Source organism: Sphaerodactylus townsendi, linkage group LG13, assembly GCF_021028975.2.
Source record: "Sphaerodactylus townsendi isolate TG3544 linkage group LG13, MPM_Stown_v2.3, whole genome shotgun sequence".
Classification (NCBI taxonomy): domain Eukaryota; kingdom Metazoa; phylum Chordata; class Lepidosauria; order Squamata; family Sphaerodactylidae; genus Sphaerodactylus; species Sphaerodactylus townsendi.
The window spans coordinates 57,156,751-57,181,415 of NC_059437.1; the positions used below are offsets into that span (position 1 = coordinate 57,156,751).

The following is a 24,665-nucleotide window of genomic DNA, read 5'->3' on the forward strand; positions in this document are numbered from 1 at the left end:
AACGTCCTCCCCTCCCCCAAAAGCCCCCTTGTTGCAAATGAATGGGGACAAGTCTCTGTCCTGCCGGGTTCTGCAGTTCCTGCTGCCCCTCAGTTGGTTCCCTCGGGTGGCAGCGTGTGCTTCTGGCTTACGGAACAGTGGCGAAATAATAAGGCTACTGTCTGGAGAACAAAGCCCTGCTTTGCAGCCAGTGAACTGCCGCTGGGTGGATCTAGCCAAAGGTCAGGCTTTAGTGTGGGGCATCAGGCTGCATGTCGCAGCTGCAAGACTGTCACGGACCGTGGACTTCAGGGTTCCATTCCTGAAGATGCTGGGGAACGTTTTGCTGGCTGACCCAGTTGTCTGTGTGTTGTGTCTCTTCTGTGGTGGCTGTTGAGAGTTTGTGCCCTGAGGGTTCTCTGCGTGTGTGTGTTTTGCCAGAAGATGCTGTCCCGTCCACCCAAACTGTCTCCTCACCTCCTCAGGGTCTCAGTGCAGGGAGGTCCTCGGGGCATGGCTGGTTTTGCTTCACATGCATCCATAGTTGTAGAAAATTAGCAAGCATGTTCATTCATTTGTGGTGTGCTTGGCCCGATGAAAGCTGTTGGTGTCTGTGCTGTGTGCTTAGACCGTTTACGTGCAAATGGCATTTCGAGCCTCTCCTTGCCAGAGATGAGCCTTCTGCTTGTCTGTCTCTCCCAGTATGGTCTTCCTTTCACATATCTGAAGAAATGAATTGTGATTAACAGAAGCTCATATTGAAATAACGTTAGTCTCGAAGGCGTCCCTGGATTTTAGTTTTATTTGCTGCCCCTTTGAAACTGTCTTCTCCTGTTCATATCCTTAGCTTTAATTGCATCAGCAAAGAGGTTGGGCACTGCTAGTTGCTGAAATGCAGGGGTGGGTGGGGGGCAGGGAAGGGCACCCATTCCTTTGCAGCTCTTTCACCTTGCAGGTGCCAGCATGGTGCAGTGGTGGTGAAGTGCAACGGACTCTAATCTGGAGGCCTGGACTCAGTTCCCTACCCCTCCGTATAATGCCTGCTGGGTGACCCTGGGCCAGTCTCTCAGCCCCACCAACCTTACAAGAGGTCTGTTGTAGGGAGGGGAAGGGAAGGTCACTGAACTCCTCAAGGGTAGAGAAAAGCGGGGTGTGAAGACCAACTCCTCCTTCTTCTTCTTCTTCTTCTTCTTCTTCTTCTTCTTCTTCTTCTTCTTCTTCTTCTTCTTCTTCTTCTTCTTCTTCTTCTTCTTCTTCTTCTTCTTCTTCTTCTTCTTCTTCTTCTTCTTCTTCTTCTTCTTCTTTTATTTCTTCTTCTTCTTCTTCTTCTTCTTCTTCTTCTTCTTCTTCTTCTTCTTCTTCTTCTTCTTCTTCTTCTTCTTCTTCTTCTTCTTCTTCTTCTTCTTCTTCTTCTTCTTCTTCTTCTTCTTCTTCTTCTTCTTCTTCTTCTTCTTCTTCTTGTTTTTGTGGTGTCTTTTTTAGCTTCTAAGGATGCTTGAGCCGCTTTTGTGAACTGTCTCTTTTTGAAATGAAGAAGTCCCTGCTGGCCAGCTCCTTCAGGGAGTCCCTCCCGGGCAGTTCCTGGGGAAAACGTCCTCCAGGCACATCTTTTGCCGTTCACGGTTTTAAGGGCTGTGAGAAAGGATTTCTGTTACCTCTGTGGTTTTCATTCTTCTGTTGTTGCTTTTTAAAAATCACGCAGACCTTTTGCCTGCAGCAAGAGAGACTGGCCTCCAGCTGTTTTAAAAGTTAAATTTCTTCCTTTAAGCCATACATTATTAGTACAGTCAGTGGGGCTGGGCTGGTATTTTATGGACTTCTTGGTAGGGCAGGCTTCCAGCAGGAACGAATTGTCTCTGGGCTTCATGCCCCCCTACTGGCCAGCCCCCTATTTCAGATTCTTCTCTCCAGCTCTGCTCTCTGCCTCCTTCGGCGGAGGAGTGTGAAGAGGGTGGCTAGGTGAGACGGGGCTTGCCCCGGGGAATGCCCTTCCCTTTGGGGTTTGCCCAGCACCTCCCAGGCAAATCACTTCATTCTGTGCAGGCTTTACATTTCAGTGATTTGGTCTCTTACTGTTGTTCTGACAGTCTGCTTCTAGCTTGATAACTATTTTATGGGCATAATTTATGTATGTTCTCTGCTCTTTCTCTGCTTTTGTTGGGTATTTAACAGCTAAATTTTTAATGGTTTGTTAATTCTGTGCACTGTTATGCTTTTAGCTGCTTGGTCCAAGGTTTCTGGGGAGCTGGCATGTTGTGCATACGTCAATATTCTTATGCTTTAAGCATGTGGATCCCATTTCAGTATCAGGCAAGAGCCTGAAGGTGGTGGGAAGAGAAGGCTGGACGCGTCGTTACGAAGGAGATGCGCTCGCTGAGCAGGGGGAACGGGCTGTGTTGTGTAACGAGTGTTCTCACATTGTCTACGAGCGTGTTTTGAAGCGGCTGCGGCTCCTGGGGTGCTGTGGAATAGGAGAAATACCCGTGACACATGCAGTTGTGGGATTTTGCCAAGCACCCGCGTTCATGGCCTTGCAGAACTAGACACATAGACAGGAGTGGGAGTGAACAGGCGCTGCGTGGCATTCTCCCTTGGCAGGAGCTAAAATCTGCTTCCCTGCGTCGCACCACTGAAAACTGGTCTCCACGGGAGCAGTCAGCCTGCCCTGTTCTGCCTGAGCCATGAATGGCAGGCCCAACCAGAGACGAGAGGGACCGGGAGAGCTGCAGTTCAGTCCGAGGACTTGCCCTGTTCCTTTACAGATGATTCCTCTGTGGCCTTTGTCCAGACAAGCGGAGGTTGCCTGGCAGGCCATTTTGCTTGCTGCGTTTTAGATGCTTTCCTTGACTGCCCAATGGAGGCTTCTAGCTCCAAAGAGCATCTTTTGCACATGGCCCCTTTTAGTAGAGACCAGGGATCGTGGGCTGCGTGCAAGAAGAAGCAAGGGGTGACCAGCAAGCTCCGGGTCCCCTGGCATTTCCGATGCTGTTGAGTCGTAGGAGAACCTGGGAAACCTTCCTGATCCTTGCTCAGTGGGTCCAGCTCATGCTTGTCATGCACAGGGCCTGCAATTTGGTCAGTGTGGTGCAGGTCAGCGTGACAACAATGGATGAGTTGCCTTCTGGCCCCAGTCGCATGCTTTCATGTGTTGCTGATTAAATAATAGCATTGCTGTTAAGTTTAAGTAATAAATAATAGGTTGAGTTTAAATAATAGCGTCCTGAGCAGCAGTTTCAATTGCCAGCTCTAAAACTCAGCGGATAGATCGAAGAGCATTTGTACCAATACCTTTCTTGCAGGTTTGCAAGTGATACCGCAGGCCTTGCAGGCCCTATTCCACCCGGCCCTCTCCTGGGGGCTCCAGCTTCTCCTGGAAGGGGCTTTCTTTCTTTCTTTCTTTCTTTCTTTCTTTCTTTCTTTCTTTCTTTCTTTCTTTCTTTCTTTCTTTCTTTCTTTCTTTCTTTCTTTCTTTCTTTCTTTCTTTCTTTCTTTCTTTCTTTCTTTCTTTCTTTCTTTCTTTCAACTGCTGCCATCACCTGACCCTTGTAGGACTTTCCCACTGGGTCAGGGTTTCCCAACTTTTTTTCCAACTCCCCTCCCCTGGGTACCACAAGGATGGTTTGTGGCCTGGTGTGCCCCTGGAGGAATAGCTGCTTGCCAACTGCCAGTCTTCCCCCGGTCACCCTCCATTTAAAATAGCGTGTCCAAGACAGTGGAGGTCTGTGTGGTACAGAGAACTGCTACCAGCATCCCAGCACTAAAAAATATATATTAAAAAGGAAATGTTTGCAAACATAAATTCAGCACAGCACCAGATTGAGCAAGGGATTCAAAAGAAATGAGGGATAAATGCAATTCCTCTGTCCCTTTCTTTATATACATGCCCTGTCAGTTGTTAAAAGAGGGCAGGCTCTTCAGCTTAGGATATTTCAGCTGCCTACAGATTCTCCATGATCTGGAAGAAGTCCTCAGCTCCTTGGGTGAGCACACGGCCCCAATGGCTGCCACCTCCAGAACTCAGGCACCAGCTCTGCCTCCTTCCGTGGCCCCATCCCCTTTGCTCCCAAGAGTCTGCATCAGTTCCCTGTCTCCACCCCCTTGACCTGGTCAGTCTGGGTCAAGGAAGCTTTTCTTGCTGGCTCCTCCTCTTTCCTTTTTAAGGCCTCCAGGTCTGTGATACCTGACTGGAGAAGCCCGGGGTTGGTCCCTTTGTCTTTCACTACTTGTATTAGCATTTCTAAAGGTGGCTGAGTGGGGCTGGAATCTTCCAGCCAGGAGAAAAAAATGGTTAAAATGTTCTCTTCAAACCTCAAGGTGGGGGGGGGGGGGCATTTCTTCTCAGATGCAAACGACTCTAATTTCTTGCAATGCCCAGTGCCCAGAATCACTGTGGGGCGGGTTCTGTGCCCTTAAAGTGTTACTTAGAAGTGGACAGATCAAAAGGGAAGTCCGGGAAGTGGGAAACGTTGTTCCGCTGTCTGACATCAGCTGCCCTCACCTTGACGGGGCAAAAATGAATTTGAGCCGTGCCATAAAACAGTGCTTATAGAGGTCAAAACCTGCTTTGTGCTGGAGCGGCTGATGGTGGCAGCTGGAGGGCTGGCTCTGAGCGGGGCTTGAGGTCTGGTGTGAGGTGTGAAAGTGGCGCTGCTGGGGGAGAGCGGCCCCGCCCCCTTGCGCTCAGCATCCAGCTCAGTGGGCCTCCCAAGTCCCGAACAACCACAGCGGCCTTCAGAAGAGGTAACTTCACGACAGGAAGGAAACCAGCCAGAAGGAGTTGACAAAGGAGCTGGTTTCCTGTGAAGATTCTTGTTGTCGCTCGTAAGAAGGGATGAACTTTTTCCGATTCTGAGTTTTTCCATGGAACATTTTCTCGATCTGTAAATATTTTCTGTTTAACTGTTGTTTGCTGCTGTTGTGGTGCCAGTGAGCTAAATGTAGAATATGCAGCATTGACCAAACCTAGTGCTTGTCTGTGGCCCTAGGTGGCCCGTGGCGCTTCCTTGCTTTCTTTTGCTCTCGCTATTTGACTCTGGATTGCTCTGCCTTCGCCCTGCCCAGTGCCCTGTTTGCATCTGCTTCGTTGGTGGCTTTGGGGCAGAGCCTGTGCGTTGGGCAGATCGTCTCTGTGCTTCATGATGACCCTGTGAGAGCTGGTGCCAGCGAAGGTGCCCAGGGACCTGGCTGTGGCCGGGTTCAACGGGTGACCCAACTCTTCAGACTTCCCTCCGTTGGCCACAGGCCCCTGCTTGAGGGATGTGCCCCGTCTGGTATGTTTACGTTTGGATTTTTCTTTCTTTCTGAAGACTCTTCATGCTCTGCAGCCTGTGATTATTTCAGGCTGCAGAGAAAGGTGGTGTGGGCTGCAGATTGTAGTCTTGTGTTGATTGTAGAGTCCAGTTGCACTTGTAGAAAAAGAGCAGGGCTCACATGTGCCGGAGAACGTGCCCTTGGATCACAGCCGTTCTGCTTGGCTGAGATTTTAAAAAACTCTCTCTGACCTATCTCAGTTTAAAGATCAGGAATGTTGGGTGGACCCCAGATAGTTCGTTGTTTTGCAGAGCAGCCGGTGGATAATTCTCTGCACCCGTGCTCTGACCATAGCTTTGAAATTTGGTTGAAGCAGAGCTAAAATATCAACAGAAGTTGAAAAATCAGTAGCTTTCAGTGGGAGAAATCAAGACAACTGCAGTTCTTGGGTAACTAGTGGAGCCACAAATAATTTCAGTTCTCACCACAACGTTGAGTAGCTAGGAATTGCCCAGTAGGACAAGAAGGCCTCCTCAGTGAAGGGCTGGTGAGGAGAGGGGGCTCTCCAAAGAGGGGACGTATCGGGATGGCGGCAGAGGCCACTCTCCGCTCTTTTTGTGTGTGTCTGCCACAGTGCAGGCGTCAGGTACATGTCCCTGAAGACAGAAGGCTCAGGTGAGGAAGAAGGCAAATGGATGAAGCTTGCTTTGGTGATAGGGCAGGGAATGTCCCACCATGGACTTTCTGTGCCAGGGAGATGTGCCTGCCCCCCCATACAGTTGTCCTCTGTCCGTGTTTCCCTCAGCATTCTTAATTGGTGCTCCATCCTATTTATGCGTTTTGTTCCATTGTTTGTATGTGTTCCAGAGGATGTTTTCATGGTTTTGGCCGTCGCCTTGGGGACCCTGTGTGGGGTAGAAAGGTGGCATAAAAATGTTTGGAATCATAATAGAAAAGCTCATAGCAGGTAATGTATATAAGAACTCAGGGATCTCCATTCTGACGTTTCTGATGAAGGGAGCGTTCACTGTCAAAAGGCTACACCGCCCAGATCTTGTTGGTTTTTCAGGTGCTCCTGGACGTGAATCTAGCTGTCTTTCTGCAGACCACACAGCTATCCTTCTGAAGGAGATAATGTGTATATCAGCAGTAGACTGCATGCTTTGTGTTGCTTTCTGCAATAAGCAGTACCGTGAAGGTGTTCTTGAGTAACTGGGTGTGCGTGCGCATGTCCTTTTTTAGACAGAAACAGTTAATACCACAGAAAGCCCTGAAATGCTTTCAGAAGCTAGAGGGTACAGACTGATCTCACATTGTTATTTCTTGCCTCTAGAGGAAAATAAAACAAGACTTCAGTGGTTCTGTGAAGACTTACAGTTTGTCCCAGTGTAAACTTTGGTGAGTCACAATTTGCCTCATCAGATGAACTGAAGTACCGTATATATCTATCAGGTTCATTCACAATAGAAGATGGGGAGGGAGGGAGGCCAATTTAAAATCAGATCTAATAAAAATAGTAAGGTGTCTGCTCAAAATGGGTGTGGGCCACCTGTAACTACGACTAGACATACCAAGTAGGATTAACATAAAATCTGGCGCAGGATAAGTTAGTACAACATACTGTTGATTGATGAGATTTACGCCCTGCCTTTCTACCTTCATCAGGACCACCAAGGTGGCTAAGATTTACAAACATGCATGATAAAAACACGCCCTAAAAATCCATTAATACCTCCCCCCCAAATACATCATTAAAAGAATTTAAGCAAAGCTGAAATGTGAATACAAAAGCATTACAACAACAATTAAAATGTAGGGCAGGAAGAAGGAGTTATTGAGAGGGAGGCCACCGGCTGCTGGGAAAAAACGGTTGCCGTCCTGAACCGTAGGCCTGGATTAATTGCTGGATTAATTGTTCAGTTGGACTATCTTGCATCTCTGCTCGTAACTTCCTATTGTATCTGCTCATCCTGTATTAGACTTTACGTTACTCCTTCTGCGCCTCTCTTGCCAGAGTCCCGGGTGGCCCCCGCCCACGTCAGGGCACATCTTATTCATCTTATGATTAGATCTTGCTGGCCCCTTCTTTTTGAGCCGTCTGTTTTGAATATGAAAGCAGGGCCTGATTAATATGCACTCAAGCAGTGTACCTCATGAATAGCCAGCCATAACTCACGGAAGCTGTCAGCTTTGGAGGTGCCGCTGGGCAGCATTTTTGCTTTTGCTGACATGGCTACCCCCCCCCCCACCCCGCCCTTAAAGCCCTGCTGCTGCTGCTGCTGCTGCTCCTCCTCCTCCTCCTCCTCCTCCTCCTCCTCAGTGGGCCGCCTTCCATGGGGGCTCAGTATCCCCTTTGAGTGTCGCCTTTCCATCCCAGGTGGTATCTGAGGAAGGGAGCATCGGCTCTCAAAAGCCTGCACCCCTGAACCTCTTGCTGTCCTCCTGCACGGCTGCCCCAGGCATGTGGAAGTAGACGCTGGGGTTCTGGAGCCTATTGACTGCCACTGACTGGGCATCTAGATGTCAGTCTGATGCTCTGAGCATAGGTTGGAACAAGCAGCCAATGGCAGACAAATCCCAGGATCCTTGGTTGGAGCTGAACATTTCAGTTCTTTAACCTCTGTTGCTGTGTGTCACTTTGTGGTCACAGTAACAGTAATTGGGGTGTTTACCAAGGGATTCCCTCACCAGTGAGAAACCACAAAACTGGCAAGTCTGGGAGAAGAGCTGGGGAAAGGGACGTGGCCTTGTTCCACGTGTCAGCCGTCTCCTTGGGTGTTCGGAGACATCCGCTTTTCAGCGGGGAGAATACTCAGCCTTCTGCCTGGATTACAACATGTCAGAGGAATCAGTTTTCCTTCTCTCATGCTTAGTTAAAGGGCAAAAGTGACATTCGTATACTGTTACCGGCTTCAATTGCAGGAATTCAAAGGCTGTGGCATCCTTTCATTCTCCCTGATTTTTCCGTTAAAAGAAAAACTAGGAGTCAGGATGGACCTGAGTGGAATGCTTTTGAAATAGCAGCAGAATGAATTCCGGGGTGAACCACTTTTCTCCCTGGGGAGTTACCTGCCTCCCTCAGGTCTGCGGTTTTTGCTTTCCTGAGCTTTGCAGAATTCACCTTTCAAAAGCCACAAACTGTTCTTGGGCACCCTCTCCCCTCCAAGTGGGCCGGCCGGCTGTTGTGTTTCATCAGAGTGCGCGGACTTGGCCACTCGCCCTTTTCCATGGGGCTTATCCAGGTGTTCACAAAGGGCCAGGGAAAGCGGGCAGACCCCTTGGGTGTGGGTGCAGCATCCTGTTCTTGGGCACAGGTGGTGTCAGGGGGACGGTACCTCGTGATTGAGATGCATTCCTGACTCAGTGTAATTGCTAAAAGATATACGGAACCAGTCTGCGATGTGTTATCACTGCCGTTCTGGGCTATTCTTTCCTTGATCTTTGCTTTATGGCGCCACGGGCCAGTAGATAACTAGGCTTCCCCCCTGGCACTTAGTCTCATGGGAAATGGGGCTGTTTCCATTGTCCGGGGGTGGGGGTGGGGGTAGGATACCAGATGGCTTTATCTCTATCTGTCGCCAAACTAACTCTCACATTCCTTGGAACATTGGGAGGGGCAATTAATGCTGCAATAAAACGAGTAGCAAAAGCCAGGTTCCCTAGAGCTGGCTTTGCCAAGGTGGGTGCGTCAATACAGATCAATAAACGCTGCTGATCAACAAGACAGAGTCTGTTTATTGCTTTAGGGCTGTGGTGGCGAACCTTTGGCACTCCAGATGTTATGGACTACAATTCCCATCAGCCCCTGCCAGCATGGCCAATTGGGCTGATGGGAATTATAGTCCATAACATCTGGAGTGACAAAGGTTCGCCACCACTGCTTTAGGGTTTGAGCTCTGACAGGTGGCTCCCTGTCGTCTGTCTGCACGCAGCTGTGTTGAGTGAGGGCTGAACAGATTCCCCTGGTCCGGCCCACGCGGTCGCTTTGGGAATTGACCTCTCCCCTCCATCTCATCTGCCTCAGAGCTGTTGGCCTCGCTTTTTCAACTGCCTGACGACAATACATTTCCTGGTAAGGGAGCAGGCTTGTTAATGGCTTTATAATGTTTAACCCAAGACATCTCTTTAGCCGAGTCCCGTGTTTGCGCTTGCGGGGGCTGGTCCTTTTTGGTGTGACCTGGGACTTTGTCTTGGAGTGAGCCACCTGACACTTTGTGCGGGCCTGTTAAGTGTTTGTGGTTCCTCTGAGTAAAATGAGGCGAATGTCTTTGATGGCAGAGTTGTGGTGGAGCAGGCTGGTTGGATGGAATTGTTGTACAGGCCCTTCTTCTAAGAGCCTGCACTTCGAATGGGTGGTTTGGAGAAGGGCACACGAGCTTGACGCAGGAGTCACTGATGCTCTAGACCAGTGGTGGCGAACCTTTGGCACTCCAGATGTTATGGACTACAATTCCCATCAGCCCCTGCCAGCATGGCCAATTGGCCATGGGAATTGTAGTCCATAACATCTGGAGTGCCAAAGGTTCGCCACCACGGCTCTAGACTAGCCAGTCTGCAACATGAAGCACACCTGCATTTAGGGCATAGGTGTCAAACTCGCGGCCCTCCAGATGTTATGGACTACAGTTCCCATCATCCCCTGCCAGCATGATGTCCATAACATCTGGAGGCCCGCGAATTTGACACCTGCGATTTAGGGAGACTGGATGTTAAGCCATTTCTCTTTCTTTGAGGACTGTACACAAGGCGGGCAAGAAAGCGGTTGGCTGTAGTCCCGGAAGAGCCAGAGTCAAATATTATTAATACACACTCCTTTGAGAGTTTTGAATATTAGCGCTATAAATATTGGGTGATTGAAGGCATTCCAAAACCAAACATGATTGTGGAATGTTGAACGGTTATTTACATGTTGCTAATATTTGTATTGCACACGTTGTAGTTATACGTGAGCATAAGAAAGCATTATTTGGGTTAGAGATTCAAGAAGTACTTTTGTACATATGTAAACATAAGAATTTTCATGGTAAAGATTTCAAATGCATTGCTGCCTTAGGACACGCGTGTGAGCCCTCAGGGCGGAAAAGCGGATTGGCTGTATTGACTTCGTGCTCCCACCCCACATTTTTTGAACATGGTGCAATTTGGAGCAAGGCGGACCGTGGAGCATCTTCTTGTGTCAACTAGACTTTCCTTCAGTCCTTTAGGGCTCAGCTCCAGAAAGTGAACCCCTGAACAGGAGTGAGTGTCCGAGTGCCCTTGCCCACCTTCTAGGGCAGTGATGGCGAACCTATGGCATGGGTGCCAGAGGTGGCACTGAGAGCCCTCTCTGTGGGCACGCGCACACAGAGTTCATCATGTGGGCGGAAAATCACCCCCTCCACACACACGCATCTAGGCTGTCCTGGATCACTGAACACGATGTGTGCGCACCGCGGTGACAGGGAGGACTCGGCTGGCGGGCCTGCTGCCTGTGCTCTGGGTGGCTGCTGCCCAAGGGGTAGGGGCGCAGAGGAGGCAGAGATGCTAGAGAGGCACTGAGTGGTGCGCGCGGGACTTGCTGGAGGCTAGAGCAGGCTGGCCCCTGCTCGAACGTGTGGGGCAGAGGAAGAGGGAGCCAACCAGTTTTTTCTAAATTAAAACTCAGCATTCAGGTTAAATTGCCGGGTTGGCACTTTGCAATAAATAAGTGGGGTTTGGGTTGCAATTTGGGCACTCGGTCTCAAAAAGGTTTGCCATCACTGTTCTAGGGGCCTGGATGTTCAGGCTTCTGGGGATTTCCTGCACTGTCCATTGTGGTCCTCTCATGTCTCTGGTTTTGTCTCCTTGGAATCAGGGGTGCAGGCAGTTGAAGACTCCTCCCATCCTGCTCTTCCCATCTGGCCTCTGAAGGGGCCTGTGGAGGCCTCCTGTGTTGCTCTGGTGGTTTTGGAAGCCCATTTTCCAGGCAGTTGGCTCCATCTGCCCAGGGTGCTCAGAGGAAGCGAGCGCAAAGGTCTCCTCGAGTGTGTGCAGCAGCCACAGCAGCCAGGCTTGTGAGAGGCGTGTGGGCTGAAGCGCCTCTTATGCATCTAAGCAGGTCATTGTACTAGGCAAGGGTCCACCATATGGCAGTTGTGCCCCCAGAGCTGCCTGCCTCGTGAGTAGATTTGGCTGAGCGAGTTGTGCTGCAGAATGTGACCCCTGCTCGGAATCATAGAATTCTAGACTCACAGAGTTGGAAGAGACCCCCAAGGGCCATCCAGTCCAACCCCCTGCAATGCAGGAACTCACAGTCAGAGCACTCCTGACAGATGGCCATCCAGCCTCTCTTCAAAAATCTCCAGAGAAGGAGGTAGCGCATTCCACTGTCGTACAGCCCTGACTGCCAGGAAGTTCTTCCTGATGTTTAGCTGGAATGTCTTTTCCTTCACCTCGAACCCATGACTCCTGGCTCTAGTCTCTGCAGCAGCTTATAAACCTGTACACTTAAAGAGCTGGGCAGTAAGGCAAGCAACAGGAGCCATCAGGGCAGGGAGTCAAGGGCAGCCGCTGCTGCCTGGGAACCACTCCCGTGCGCTGACCTGGGTGGAGTGTGCTGCATAGTTTTCCGCTGATTCTCCCACCCCGCTTGTTCGGGACAAAGGGCAGAGTTCAGCAGGAGTGCCAGACCTTCCCGCACGTGTCCCGTCGCCCTCCGCTTAAACTTCCGTGGAAGATATGCTCAGAAAGGTTAAGAAAAAGCATTTCTGCTAAGGGGCTGAGTGTGGGTGAAAAGACAAATGGAAAACACCCGCACAGAGAGCTCTCTCTGATTACGAAAGAGGGGGAAAAGGGAACAGGATGCTGCCAGAATGGCATCCTTCTTGGCCATCCTTTTGCAGTGGGCGTTTCTGCTTTGGACTGGAAAACGTGTTGTGGAGGACAAAGGTCTTGTAATGGAAACGACAGTTGGATGCAACATGGCTTGGGGTTTTTTTTAAGCCACACAGATGTGGGGGCTTTGAAACCGGTGGGTCAGGCTGACAAGATGCAACTTGGGGCAAGGCTCAGGGGGGCTTTGAGACTCCCCGGCTTCTCTTTGGGTTTGTGGAGAGGAAGAGGCTGGCGCTTCCTGTCCTGAGCAGATTCCAGGCATAGGCAGGAAAGGCCGCGTGTGCTGGAAATCCATGTAAGCGTGGAGCCCTGCGTGGAACGAACATGTCCACGATAATAACGTGATTTTCTGGAGAGCTGAATTTGTAATCATTGTTTAAAAGAGGAATTGGTCTGTAATTCTTTACATCTGTTAAGTCTTGGTCCTCTTTAGGGATCAAAGTGGCAAAAGAGAAGCAAGTTAGCTGTAAGGGAGGCAAAAAAGGATTATGAGGAACACATGGCTGTGAACATCAAAACCAGCAACAAACAGTTCTTCAAGTACATCAAAAGCAGGAAGCCAGCAAGGGAAGCGGTAGGCCCGTTAGATGACAAAGGAACAAAGGGTGTGCTAAAAGATGACAGGGAGATTGCAGAAAAGCTGAATGAATTCTTTGCATCTGTCTTCACCCAAGAGGAGGTGAGGAAAATTCCTGCACCTGAACCAAGCTTCTTAGGAGGCGAATCCGAGGAACTAACAAAGATAGTGGTAGACAAGGAAGAAGTTCTGGCAGCCATTGATAAACTAAATGTTACCAAATCCCCTGGCCCAGATTGCATTCACCTAAGAGTTCTTAAAGAGCTCAAGCATGAAATTGCTGATCTTCTCACTTTAATATGCAACTTATCCTTGAAATCAGGCTCCATCCCTGAAGACTGGAAGATGGCCAATGTCACACCAATCTTTAAGAAAGGATCTAGGGGGGACCCGGGAAATTACAGGCCAGTCAGTTTGACATCTGTTCCTGGTAATTAGTAGAATCTGTCATTAAAGATAAAATTATAAAAATATGTAGAAAAGCAAGATCCGCTGAGACAGAGTCAGCACGCCTTCTGCAGACGCAAATCCCGTCTTCCAAACCTACTAGAGTTCTTTGACGCTGTAAACAGGCATGCCGATACCCGGGAACCAGTGCACATTGTCTACTTGGATTCCCAAAAGGCTTTTGACAAAGTTCCTCACCAGAGACTATTGAGAAAACTCAGCAATGAAGGAATAAGAGGGGAAGTCCTCCTATGGATTAAAAAACTGGTTGGAGAAACAGGAAGCAAAAGAGTGGGTGTAAATGGGCAAAATTCTCACAATGGAGAGATGTAGGGAGTGGTGTCCCCCAAGGATCCGTGATGGGGACCAGTGCTCTTTAACCTATTCATAAATGACCTGGAAGTAGGGGTGGGTAGCGTGGGTGGCCAAGTTTGCAGGATGATACCAAATTATGTAGGGTGGTGGAGAACCACAAAGGATTGCGGGGAGCTCCAAGCTGACCTTGAGCAAATTAGGTGAGTGGGCTAAGAAATGGCAAATGCAGTTCAATGTAGCAAAATGCAAAGTGATGCACTATAGGGGCAAAAAATCCAAACTTCACATACACGCTACAGGGGTCAGTGCTATCAGTCACAGACCAGGAAAGGGATTTGGGCGTCTTAGCTGATAGTCCCATGGGAATGTCAACTCAATGTATGGGCAGCTGTGAAAAAGGCAAACTCTATGCTGGGGATAATTAGGAAAGGAATTGAGAATAAAACTGCAAAGATTGTCATGCCCTTATATAAAGCTGTGGTGCGACTGCGACTTAAAAGGCTTGTGTTCAGTTCTGGTCGCCACATCTCAAAAAGGATATTGAAGAGATAGAAAAAAGTGCAGAGAAGGGCTTAATGCAGGATGATTGAGGGACTGCAGCACCTTCCTTATGAGGAAAGGCTGCAGCGTTTGGGACTCTTTAGTTTGGAGAGGAGACGTCTGAGGGGGGATATGATTGAAGTCTATAAAATTATGCATGGGGTAGAAAATGTTGACAGAGAGAAATTTTTCTCTCTTTCTCACAATACTAGAACCAGGGGGGCCCATTGAAAATGCTGGGGGGAAGAATTAGAACTAATAAAAGGAAACACTTCTTCACGCAACGTGTGATTGGTGTTTGGAATATGCTGCCACAGGAGGTGGTGATGGCCACTAACCTGGATAGCTTTAAAAGGGGCTTGGACAGATTTATGGAGGAGAAGTCGATTTATGGCTACCAATCTTGATCCTCTTTGATCTGAGATTGCAAATGCCTTAACAGTCCAGGTGCTCGGGAGCAACAGCCACAGAAGGCCATTGCTTTCACATCCTACATGTGAACTCCCAAAGGCACCTGGTGGGCCACTGCGAGTAGCAGAGAGCTGGACTAGATGGACTCTGGTCTGATCCAGCTGGCTTGTTCTTATGTTCTTATGTTCTTAAAGTTATATTAGTGTCTCTCCAAGAGCCTGGAATTTGCCCTTTTTGTAAAATCCCATTCATTGTTGCCGGAAGAGATTCCATTAGCACATCTGTGAAAATTTTATACTTTGACACTGGTAACCCATTTTATTCATCTTTACCTGCTCCAAGGACTCTACTAGTTCCATAATTGAAATGGGGCGGCACAAGTTCCCTTTGGAATGGGGGTGGACCACCTGTTTTTCCTCCACGGCTGTAAGTTTCCCACTGCGTGCTTAGAACTAGTGCTGCACCCATGCGCGGGATCTAGTGGAGGGCCTGCCTGGATCTGTGCGTCCATTCCTTTGGGCAAAGGTCACTTGTGGTGTGATCCTGGCCTGTCCCCCTGAATGGGATTCCTGTTCAAGTGCTGGCATTTTCGCCAGAAAAGGAGATTTGCAACAGAAAGCGAGTTACGGTAGTTGGGATCAGGGCAGCACAAGGCCTAGTTCATTGTTGGGGATTGAGAACATCCAAAGCCAACAGCAGACCTCTGAGCAACATTTTGGGGTTATGCAGCTGATGCAGCTCCTGTCTTAAAAATCAGTGTTTCTCTTTCTGGGTTAACTGTTAGGATTGCATCTGCTTTCATTCGCCTAGAGTCAAGGGCTCATGTTGGGGGAGTTCAGTCACTCACGTCGCCCTGGCTCTGCTCCTGGCCAAGCCTGCTGGGTGTCACCCCCCACCCCATGCTTCCACATGGATCCTGTGTACACTTCAGCACATGTTACCCCTTTGTACGTGCACTCATGTACAGATGTAAGAGAGGGAGCCGCTTTCCCCACTGATGCCTACACGCTCCCCTCTCCTGCTCTCCTCTCAATGGGCGTTCCTTGGAGGCTGCCGCAGTTCCTTCCTGGTGGTGGCTCCTGCTGCTCCTCTCCTCCCTCCTCACCCTGCTGGGCTCCCTGCACTGGTGTTGCCACCCTGGCTCTGCCCGCCTCTTCCCTGGCAGGCAGAATCCCCAAGGCAGGTCAGAGGGCGCAGTGGCGGAGCGTCTGTTTGCATGTGTTCATCACCTACCTTCCGTGTTTTGTTTTATTCGCAGGCGCAGCTCCCAGGAGGTCTGGACAGCTGCTGTATCCTCTTGAGCCACCCTCTGTGCCGTGTGTGGGGAGGAAGCCCTGTAGAATGACTCCTGGCTCAGCGTGCTCCTTTCCCCAGGGGCAGTGCAGAGAAGGGGCCATGGAGACCGAGGTAAAGGGCACTGTCTGTCGAAGGCATTCATAATGCCCAGAATTGGTTTGTATGTTGCCCACTGACCATGTGCCCAGTGTTGGAAGGACCTGATTGTATTGACTTGCTGTCTGTAATCTGCCTTGAGTCCCAGTGAGAAGAGGGCAAGGTCGTCCCCTGTGCAAGCGCAGGCTCGTTACTGATCCATGGGATGACATCACATCATGTCGTTTACTGGACAGATTGTTTTTTAGGGGGTGGTTTGCCTTTGTCTTCCCCAGTCGTCTATATTTTACCTCCATCAAGCTGGGTACTCATTTTGCTAACTCTGGAAAGATGGAAGGTTGAGCCAGCAACCTGAAAGCGAGTTCTGTTTGGATCAAACTCAGGTTGTGAACAGAGCTTTGACTGCAATACGGCTGCCTACCACTCTGCGCCACGGGGATCGCTCCCAGTGAGAAAGGCGGACTATAAATAGGGTCAGCAAATACATCACTGTATGTATTTTAGCAGCCACATTTTGCAGTGAACGGTTGGTTGGGAACCCAGCTAAAGAAAATTGTAAATACCAAAGTTGTTGGAGAACAGCTTGACAGGGAGTCTGGAAGGCTGGTTGTATCAGAGAATACTGGTTTTCCGAATCCACCCTGAGAAGCCTGCGTGTTCCACACGAGAACCTCAGGGCAGCAAAGAGGCCCCCATGACGTGTTCTCAGCAAAAATAGTGCCAGAAGAGGAATTACGTATTAATCCCTCCATCACTGGTTTAGTCCCACCCCCTCTGTCTTGATTTATTTATTTAATTTATTCATTGGATTTTTTCTTTTCTTTTTAAAATTTTTTTAAACAGTTTATTATAATAAATTCATACAAACATACATAATACCCTTACCCCACATTCCCTTACATTTATTACATTCACATTACTTAAAGCCATCACCCCACCCTTAGTGCATTTGACTTCCGCTTGGAATCAGTTCCTCTTCTGATGTCATTTATCTGATATATAGTTCTACGTTAGTCCAATACTTTAATCAACATTGCAGGCATAACAAAAATGATTTATAATCTTCATTTTTCCTTAAGAAATTAATCACTGCTTCCCAAATTAATATAAATTCATCAATTGTACTCGTACTTATATTCATTGGATTTTTTCAATTTTTTTCAATTTTTTTAAAATTGCTGATCTTCTCACTTTAATATGCAACTTATCCCTGAAATCAGGCTCCATCCCTGAAGACTGGAAGATGGCCAATGTCACGCCAATCTTTAAGAAAGGATCTAGGGGGGACCCGGGAAATTACAGGCCAGTCAGTTTGACATCTGTTCCTGGTAAATTAGTAGAATCTATCATTAAAGATAAAATTATAAAACATGTAGAAAAGCAAGACCTGCTGAGAAAGAGTCAGCATGGCTTTTGCAGAGGCAAATCCTGTCTTACAAACTTACTAGAGTTCTTTGAGGGTGTAAACAGGCATGTGGACAGGGGTGAACCGGTGGACATTGTCTACTTGGATTTCCAAAAGGCTTTTGACAAAGTTCCTCACCAGAGACTGTTGAGAAAACTTAGCAATGAAGGAATAAGAGGGGAAGTCCTCCTATGGATTAAAAACGGGTTGAGAAACAGGAAACAAAGAGTGGGTGTAAATGGGAAGTTCTCACAATGGAGAGATGTCGGGAGTGGTGTCCCCCAAGGATCCGTTTTGGGAACAGTGCTCTTTAACCTATTCATAAATGACCTGGAAGTAGGGGTGGGTAGTGTGGTGGCCAAGTTTGCAGATGATACCAAATTATGTAGGGTGGTGAGAACCATAAAGGATTGCGAAGAGCTCCAAGCAGACCTTGATAAATTAGGTGAGTGGGCTCAGAAATGGCAAATGCAGTTCAATGTAGCAAAATGTAAAGTGATGCACATAGCGGCAAAAAATCCAAACTTCACATACACGCTACAGGGGTCAGTGCTATCAGTCACAGACCAGGAAAGGGATTTAGGCGTCTTAGTTGATAGTTCCATGGGAATGTCAACTCAATGCATGGCAGCTGTGAAAAAGGCAAACTCTATGCTGGGGATCATTAGAAAAGGAATTGATAATAAAACTGCAAAGATTGTCATGCCCTTATATAAAGCAGTGGTGGTGCGACCGCACTTGGAGTACTGTGTCCAGTTCTGGTCGCCGCATCTCAAAAAGGATATTGAGGAGATAGAAAAAGTGCAGAGAAGGGCAACAAGGATGATTGAGGGACTGGGACACCTTCCCTATGAGGAGAGGCTGCACGTTTGGGACTCTTTAGTTTGGAGAGGAGGCAGCTGAGGGGGGATATGATTGAAGTCTACAAAATTATGCATGGGGTAGAAAATGTTGACAGAGAGAAATTTTTCTCTCTTTCTCACAATACTAGAACCAGGGGGCATTCATTGAAAATGCTGGGGGGAAGAATTAGGACTAATAAAAGGAAACGCTTCTTCACGCAACGTGTGATTGGTGTTTGGAATATGCTGCCACAGGAGGTGGTGATGGCCACTAACCTGGATAGCTTTAAAAGGGGCTTGGACAGATTTATGGAGGAGAAGTCGATCTATGGCTACCAATCTTGATCCTCCTTGATCTGAGATTGCAAATGCCTTAACAGTCCAGGTGCTCAGGAGCAACAGCCGCAGAAGGCCATTGCATTCACATCCTACATGTGAGCTCCCAAAGGCACCTGGTGGGCCACTGCAAGTAGCAGAGAGCTGGACTAGATGGACTTTGGTCTGATCCAGCTGGCTTGTTCTTATGTTCTTATGTTCTCAATTAGTCAGTAGCCTGCCTGGTCCTGAATTAATACTTAATTTTGCTGTTTTGACAGCATCTTCTCCGTCTTCCTCATGGGGTCATTTTCATTCCGCGGGAAGTTTAACGGGAGAAATGGCGACGCAAGTTGAAGTTGGCTCCTCCCTCCCTTCCTTGACCACTCGAAGCGAGCTCACGAATGAGGCGAAGCTGCAGCGCGTCTTTGGCAGCTCTCTCTCTGATGCAAGTCACAAGCCCAGTGGACTTCCAAGTTCTCTGTCACCGCTGATTCTGGAAGAGAGGAACAGATTTGGAAGCCCTTTGAGACCAGCCACCATGCCTCCGGTTGCGTCAAGGCCGCGTCTGACTCCCAAACCATTTTCCCGGGGGATGTCTTCGGATACTTTTGCTGTGGTGAAGCCTCCAGTCCCCGCATTCAGACCTAGCAACGTTGCCCCGAACCCACCTGCTTTTGCCAAAACATTTGAAGATGAAAGAGCTGCTAAGGGGCTAAATGGAAATGTGCCACCCTTGGTAGATCAAAAATTAATTGAAGACAAAAGTCCTAGTGAGCTAGTTGCAAATATGCCCTTTGATTCCAGTCCCCAAGCCAATACGGTCATCCTTTTTGAGACTGGAAAATCAGAGAAGGTCAGGATGACAGTCACCCCAGAGAAGCGCAGTCTTGATTCGCCTCAAATACGTAGCACTTTACAAACAACGCCGGAGGGGCACCTGTCCCCTTTGAAGTCAGAGGTGTTCTGCAGAACAGCTGGCCTCCACCGGCAGCTGTCTCTTTCCTCTGAATCCAGAGCTGTCTCCTGGAATCCTTCTGTGTATCTGGAAGGGAAAGACAACTTTGCCGGTGCTCCTGAAGAGAAGGAGAAGGCGATGGAAAGGCAGCACAGTACAGCGGACAGCAGCCCGGCTCACGAGGTGCTGCTGAGGCCAAAGCAGAGGCCAGTGTCTGCCATCTTTCTGGAATCTCTGAAGGATCCAAAGCAGTACTGCTCTGAGGTTGTAGGTGAACAACCTCCTCTTGAGAAGGCTTGGGTTAGAAAACCTAGGCCACTATCCATGGATTTGACAGCAAAGTTTGAGAACAGGGACCTTTCTTTGCAAAAGAAATCAGGTCCGGCTGAGAGCAAGGAGAAGAGTCTTGGCCCTGATCCCACCAAACAGGGTTCAGTCAGACCGTCTGAAAGGTGGACCAGGAACGAAGCCGTGGCCTCGGAGCGAGCCGATTCTTCAAAATCCAGTTTGAAAAGTCCCAGCCTGTTGGTGGACTCTGCCAGCGTTCTGAACCAAAAGCCCTTTCCAAGTGAGGAGGCCTCTTCAGGGCAGAGCGCTCAAAGAGACCTTCCCCAAGTCTTTGCCAGGGACCGAAAATGCCCGTGGGAGTCAAGGCTCAAGCAGCACAGTGAACAAAATGCAGGTGAAACGGAGGCCGAGACCACTCTGGAAAAAGCCACAGAGCCATTCGGTGTCAGAGGCCCGTCAGTTAAAGACAGGGCTGCGTTAAGTCCAAAGGAACCGTGTGCAGCTAGAAAGAACTGTGCCTATGGCTCAGATGCTGGACGCCAGCTTTCGAGAGGTGTTGAAAACCCCACTAATGGGCCCAATAGACCAGCACATGATTCCCCTTCAGTGAATGTTGAATCTCAGCCGGAAACCCCCGGGGAAGAAAACAGAATCATGAACATTCAACAGAGAATCAAAGAACTGACTGCAGAAAATGCAGACACGAAGACAGGAAATTTACGTCGGTCGTTTCGATCCCGGCCGCTTTCTGCGGATTTGACCAAACTGTGAGTTGTGGGAAAGTCCGACATAAAACCTACCATTATGTGTTTGGAACAGTTTTTTATTGGGTTCTCTGTGGTCTGTTTTGGAGGCCATTACTTCATAGTGTTACCGTAGTGTCGGAAGTAACTTGGAGTCTCTTAACATGCACCATGGTCTGATTTAAATTTTTCATGTAGAATGTTTTTTTTTATCACATCTGTGTCCATCTTAGCTGACTCTGCCTTTTCACAGATCTAGCCCAGTGAACGCACAAACAGCTGTGTTTTGTGTCATAGGATTGAGGACGAACGTTGATGGAATTATTCTTCTTAGTGGTGTAGATTATTTGTATCCTATAAAATGAGTTTTTAAAAATTGCGGTTAAATCCCAACAGACTTAGGGAAACCCCCATCGGTTTTTCAAGGCAAGAGACGTTCAGAGGTGGTTTGCTGTTGCCTTCCTCTGCAGAGAGACCCTGGACTTCCTTGGTGGTCTCCCATCCAAGTACTCACCAGGGCTGTCCCTGCTTAGCTTCTAAGATTTGACAATATCTCTGCAGGTCCTGTAAGACCAAGTTGTTCCGCTGGGCCTTTGGAGCAACCAACCGCTGAGTATGGCGCCCCTGTTCGATTCCATCAAGATTATCCTCCTATGGAGGAGTCCGACTGCTCCCCAGGGGAGGGCTTTAAAGGAGAGGATTCTCTGGGTGCCTTTTATTATGATATCACTGCTGTTTTAATTAAATTTAGCATGTTTTAATGTTGGAGTTTTTATGGGCTGTTGTTGTTTTACTTGTATGGTTTGCCCCTAACTTGTTTAATTTTGTTGTACACCGCCCGGAGCCCCTAGGGGATAGGGCGGTATAAAAATCGAAATAATTAATAATAAATAAATAAATAAATAAATAAATAAATAAATAAATAAATAAATAAATAAATAAATAATATTAGGTTGGCCTGAGCAGCCAACTTCATGGGGTTTTCAAGGAGAGCGACAAACAGAGGCCAGCGCATAGCAACTGTAGACTTCCTCAGTGGTCTCCTGTCCAAATACTGACCAGGGTCCACCCTTCTTAGTTTCCAAGCTCTAACAAGCTCTAGAGCCAAATTGGGTCGGGGCAGAAAGAAAGTGTGAGATCCAGGGACGCCAGATGGCTGGCGGGCTGATGGGCAAGCGAGGCTGAGCCAGGACTTCGGGGTGAGGGGAAATGTTACTGTTCAGTGGGTCTGGTTCTGTGCATCTGTTCTGCCAGTGGGGCATTTCCCCCAGGGGAAAGGAGTCTCGCTGTGGCTCGAGAGGCCTGGCTTGCGATGGGCGGAGGCTCTTTCAGCTGCAAGAAACTCTCAGCAGGATGGATTTGTGGAATCCAACCTGTTCAGGTGTTTCCAGTGGATTGTGTGAGAAGCCTACAATTCTGGAAGCGTGCACAATAAATTGCCCAGGACCTGCACTTCTGGTGTTTAGGGTGGAGGGAGCAAGTGGAAGGCTGTGAAGCTCTCCAGAGAGTTGGGAAGGAATTAAGTGGATCTTTTCTTAACAGGTTTTCAAGTCCAGCGACTGGCAGCAAACTGAATCCTGAGAAACTGGCCGAGTTGAACAGGAAGCCAGTGAACCAAGCGCAGGAGATTCAAGAGGTAAGCAAGTGTTGGGAATGTGGGGCCGTTTTACCAATAAAATCCTATGTCGGTGTCATGAAGGGCTCTGCTTATCCATGGCGCTGTGCAGGAAACGGCTCCAGTGCATTTTAAGAACAACCTAATCCTGATAAGCTTAGCTGGCTAATTCCTTTGCTGAACTAGGTTGTGCAGGGAAAACTGCAGGCAGGCTGGACGGTCACTTTGCACGGGGTTGTAATTGTAAAGCAGTCGATCTCTCAGTTAGCTAAATGATGTCCTATGAATATATGTCTCCCCTCCACGCCTCCCATGGTTTACTTTTGTTTGTTGTAGCCATCATGCTCTTAATTAATTCTCTCCAGATATAGCACAGCGGAGAGCCAGGGTGGTGTCGTGGTTAAGGATTCTGCAAGACTCTGATCTGCAGGACCGGGTTCGATTCCCCACTCCCCCACCCGAAGCCTGCTGGGTGACCTTGGGCCAGTCGCAGTTCTCTCCAAACTCCCTCAGCCCAGGCGGAGGCAGACGAGGGCGCACCACCTGTGAACGTCTCTGGGCTGGAAAACCCTGCAGAGCTGCCATAAGTCTGCTGACGGCACTTTGCACCCCCACATCAGCACAGCGGCTGCAGGGAATCCCCAAAATCTGGCTGCCTTCAATGTTCAGGAACATTTGATTCATGAGGAAGGCTCTTTGACCTGGGGTGGTTGGTTTGCAGGTGCATGTACACATTTGTGAAGGCATATAGGTTCACATAAAGAAAGACACACAGTACCTACACTCTCGGAAGCCGATACCCCCAAAAATCTTGCTGGTCTCTAAGGTGCTGCTGGGCTCATATCCAGCTCTGACACCCGGTAGTGTGGTTTTGAAACACAGCAGTCAGCTAAACTTCATGGAAAGTTGTGGCTCTGGCTATTTCCCCAAGATACCGGGTGCAGAAGTTTTAGAAGGGGCTCTGTGTGGGAGCATGTGGCTTCCAGCAGAAGGTGCCAGATTCACTCTTTGGCAGCGTCTCCTCTGAAGGCAACACATGAAGCCGCCCTGTGCAGGATCAGACCACGGGGGCATCGAGGTCAGTGCTGTGTCTACCCTGATGGACAGCTGCCCTCCAGGGCCCGAGGCAGGTGGGGGGTTTCCATTTCCTTTCACTGGGGGTGTCTGGGAATGAACCAGGGAGCTTCTGCATGGCAGGCAGAGGCTCTGCTCCTGCCACTGGGAACAGCTGCTGCCTGTCAGAGGAGTCAGGTAGGGCGGTGGTCTGCCTTGATGGAATCTCGTTTCGTGTGCTCAGGGGCATCGACGCAAGGTCTTCCCATGTCTTGGTTACTCAGCTCAGTCACACTAGGAGGAAAAGTCACAAGAGTTCTAGGTGGAGAAGTAAATATTTGGAAATGTCAAAGCTATTTAAAGCAGGAAAACAATAGAAATATGTGTAGTATGTATTTTCTTTATTGCGATCCTTTTGTTTTCTTATCAAACAAAAGTGTTTTACTGCTCTAACATAACAGGCATTATTTGCAGGCATTATTTGTCATATGCATGACATTCAAAAGCATAAATACCTTAAGAAAACTGCAAACATAACTCAATTTTTGTCCTTAGGGAAGTGGGAAGAATAGAAGGTATAAGAAGCAGCTATCCATTTTTGCAAGAAACCAAAGGTTTATTATCTGGACTCAGATGTAGGGATCATACAGTCGCAGTATTAGGGAGGCTATCGGCAAGTTTGGATATGGAATTAATCTTAACAGCACTGAAAACACCAACCTCTTCAATAACGTGTTATCGTTTTCTTTATTTGAGCCTTCTTACCTTGCTTTTCTGTCCAGTGGGGGACCCAAGGCGGCGTGCCAAAAGTGCCACAATAGGGTTCCAGTGAAAGCATTAGAAAAAAGAATATCTTCTGAGATCCAGAGGGCCTCTGGACAACCTCAGGTTTAAAAGGAAATTGCAAAAAGTATAAGGCAGGGGCTCATCCAAAGGTCTCAGAGCAAGTTGCCTGGGGCAGGGTGGATGGTTTCCCCTGCTACTGCATACCCCCACCCCCCACCCCCGTACACACAGCACATTATCAGGATCTAATCCTGCAGATTGTCTAACAGAAATGCATTCATAGTATACTTATCATTCCACTTACTACTGAAGATAACGTAGAATTTGATTGGATTCTTCCATTGTTTCCCTGCTGCTCACTTGTGCATTTAGGAAAAATTGCAAAAAAGAAGTCCAGGAGGTGATAGAAAAATGCCTCTTCCCCCCCAACATGTTAGTAGCATTCTTCACCCAGACGTTCATATCAGTAGCATTCTAGTAATTAATACGCTGTTCTTTCAATTTAATTGAAGATACTTGTTAACACTACGATATCCACTAGTACCAAAGTACTCAGAGAGTGGTGAGATCCAGTTTCACTGTTTTAATGCTTGAGAAAGTGTGTTCTTGCACAGGGGACACAGACAAGATGGAGCCCCCCCCCCCCCCCGAAAGTGTTCTGGAATTCTGTCTTGGAGTATATTGATGGGGTCCATACCAAGGGCTTGTGCCTGGGGCCATACTGGTGAAGCCTTCTGTGCGAAAGTGCATTCCATGGGAAGTCGTAGGTTTTGATTGCAGAGGCCCTGCAGTGGTCTCAGGGGATTGGCACAAGCCTGAAGCCCCCCTCCAGGATAAACCAGTGGCTCTAACCCACTCAATAGGAGTCCTGAACCGTACACCAAGATTGTCCTGTGT

The 24,665-nt window shown here is 48.5% G+C and overlaps 1 protein-coding gene across 2 annotated transcripts in view; it reads left to right on the plus strand.

Annotated features, from left to right (window-relative positions):
- The window catches only part of KIAA1671 (KIAA1671 ortholog), a 79,351-nt gene that overhangs the window by 7,844 nt on the left and 46,842 nt on the right, over positions 1-24,665 (plus strand). The window contains exons 1-4 of one of the 2 annotated variants that reach the window (XM_048514882.1): positions 4,789-5,249; positions 15,630-15,778; positions 18,607-20,338; positions 21,857-21,950. In XM_048514882.1, the coding sequence (XP_048370839.1) occupies positions 18,666-20,338; positions 21,857-21,950 (1,767 nt within the window). In that variant the 5' untranslated portion in view covers positions 4,789-5,249; positions 15,630-15,778; positions 18,607-18,665. Of the gene's footprint in view, positions 1-4,788; positions 5,250-15,629; positions 15,779-18,606; positions 20,339-21,856; positions 21,951-24,665 lie in introns of those variants that run through there. The other variant, XM_048514883.1, reaches the window with a different exon arrangement.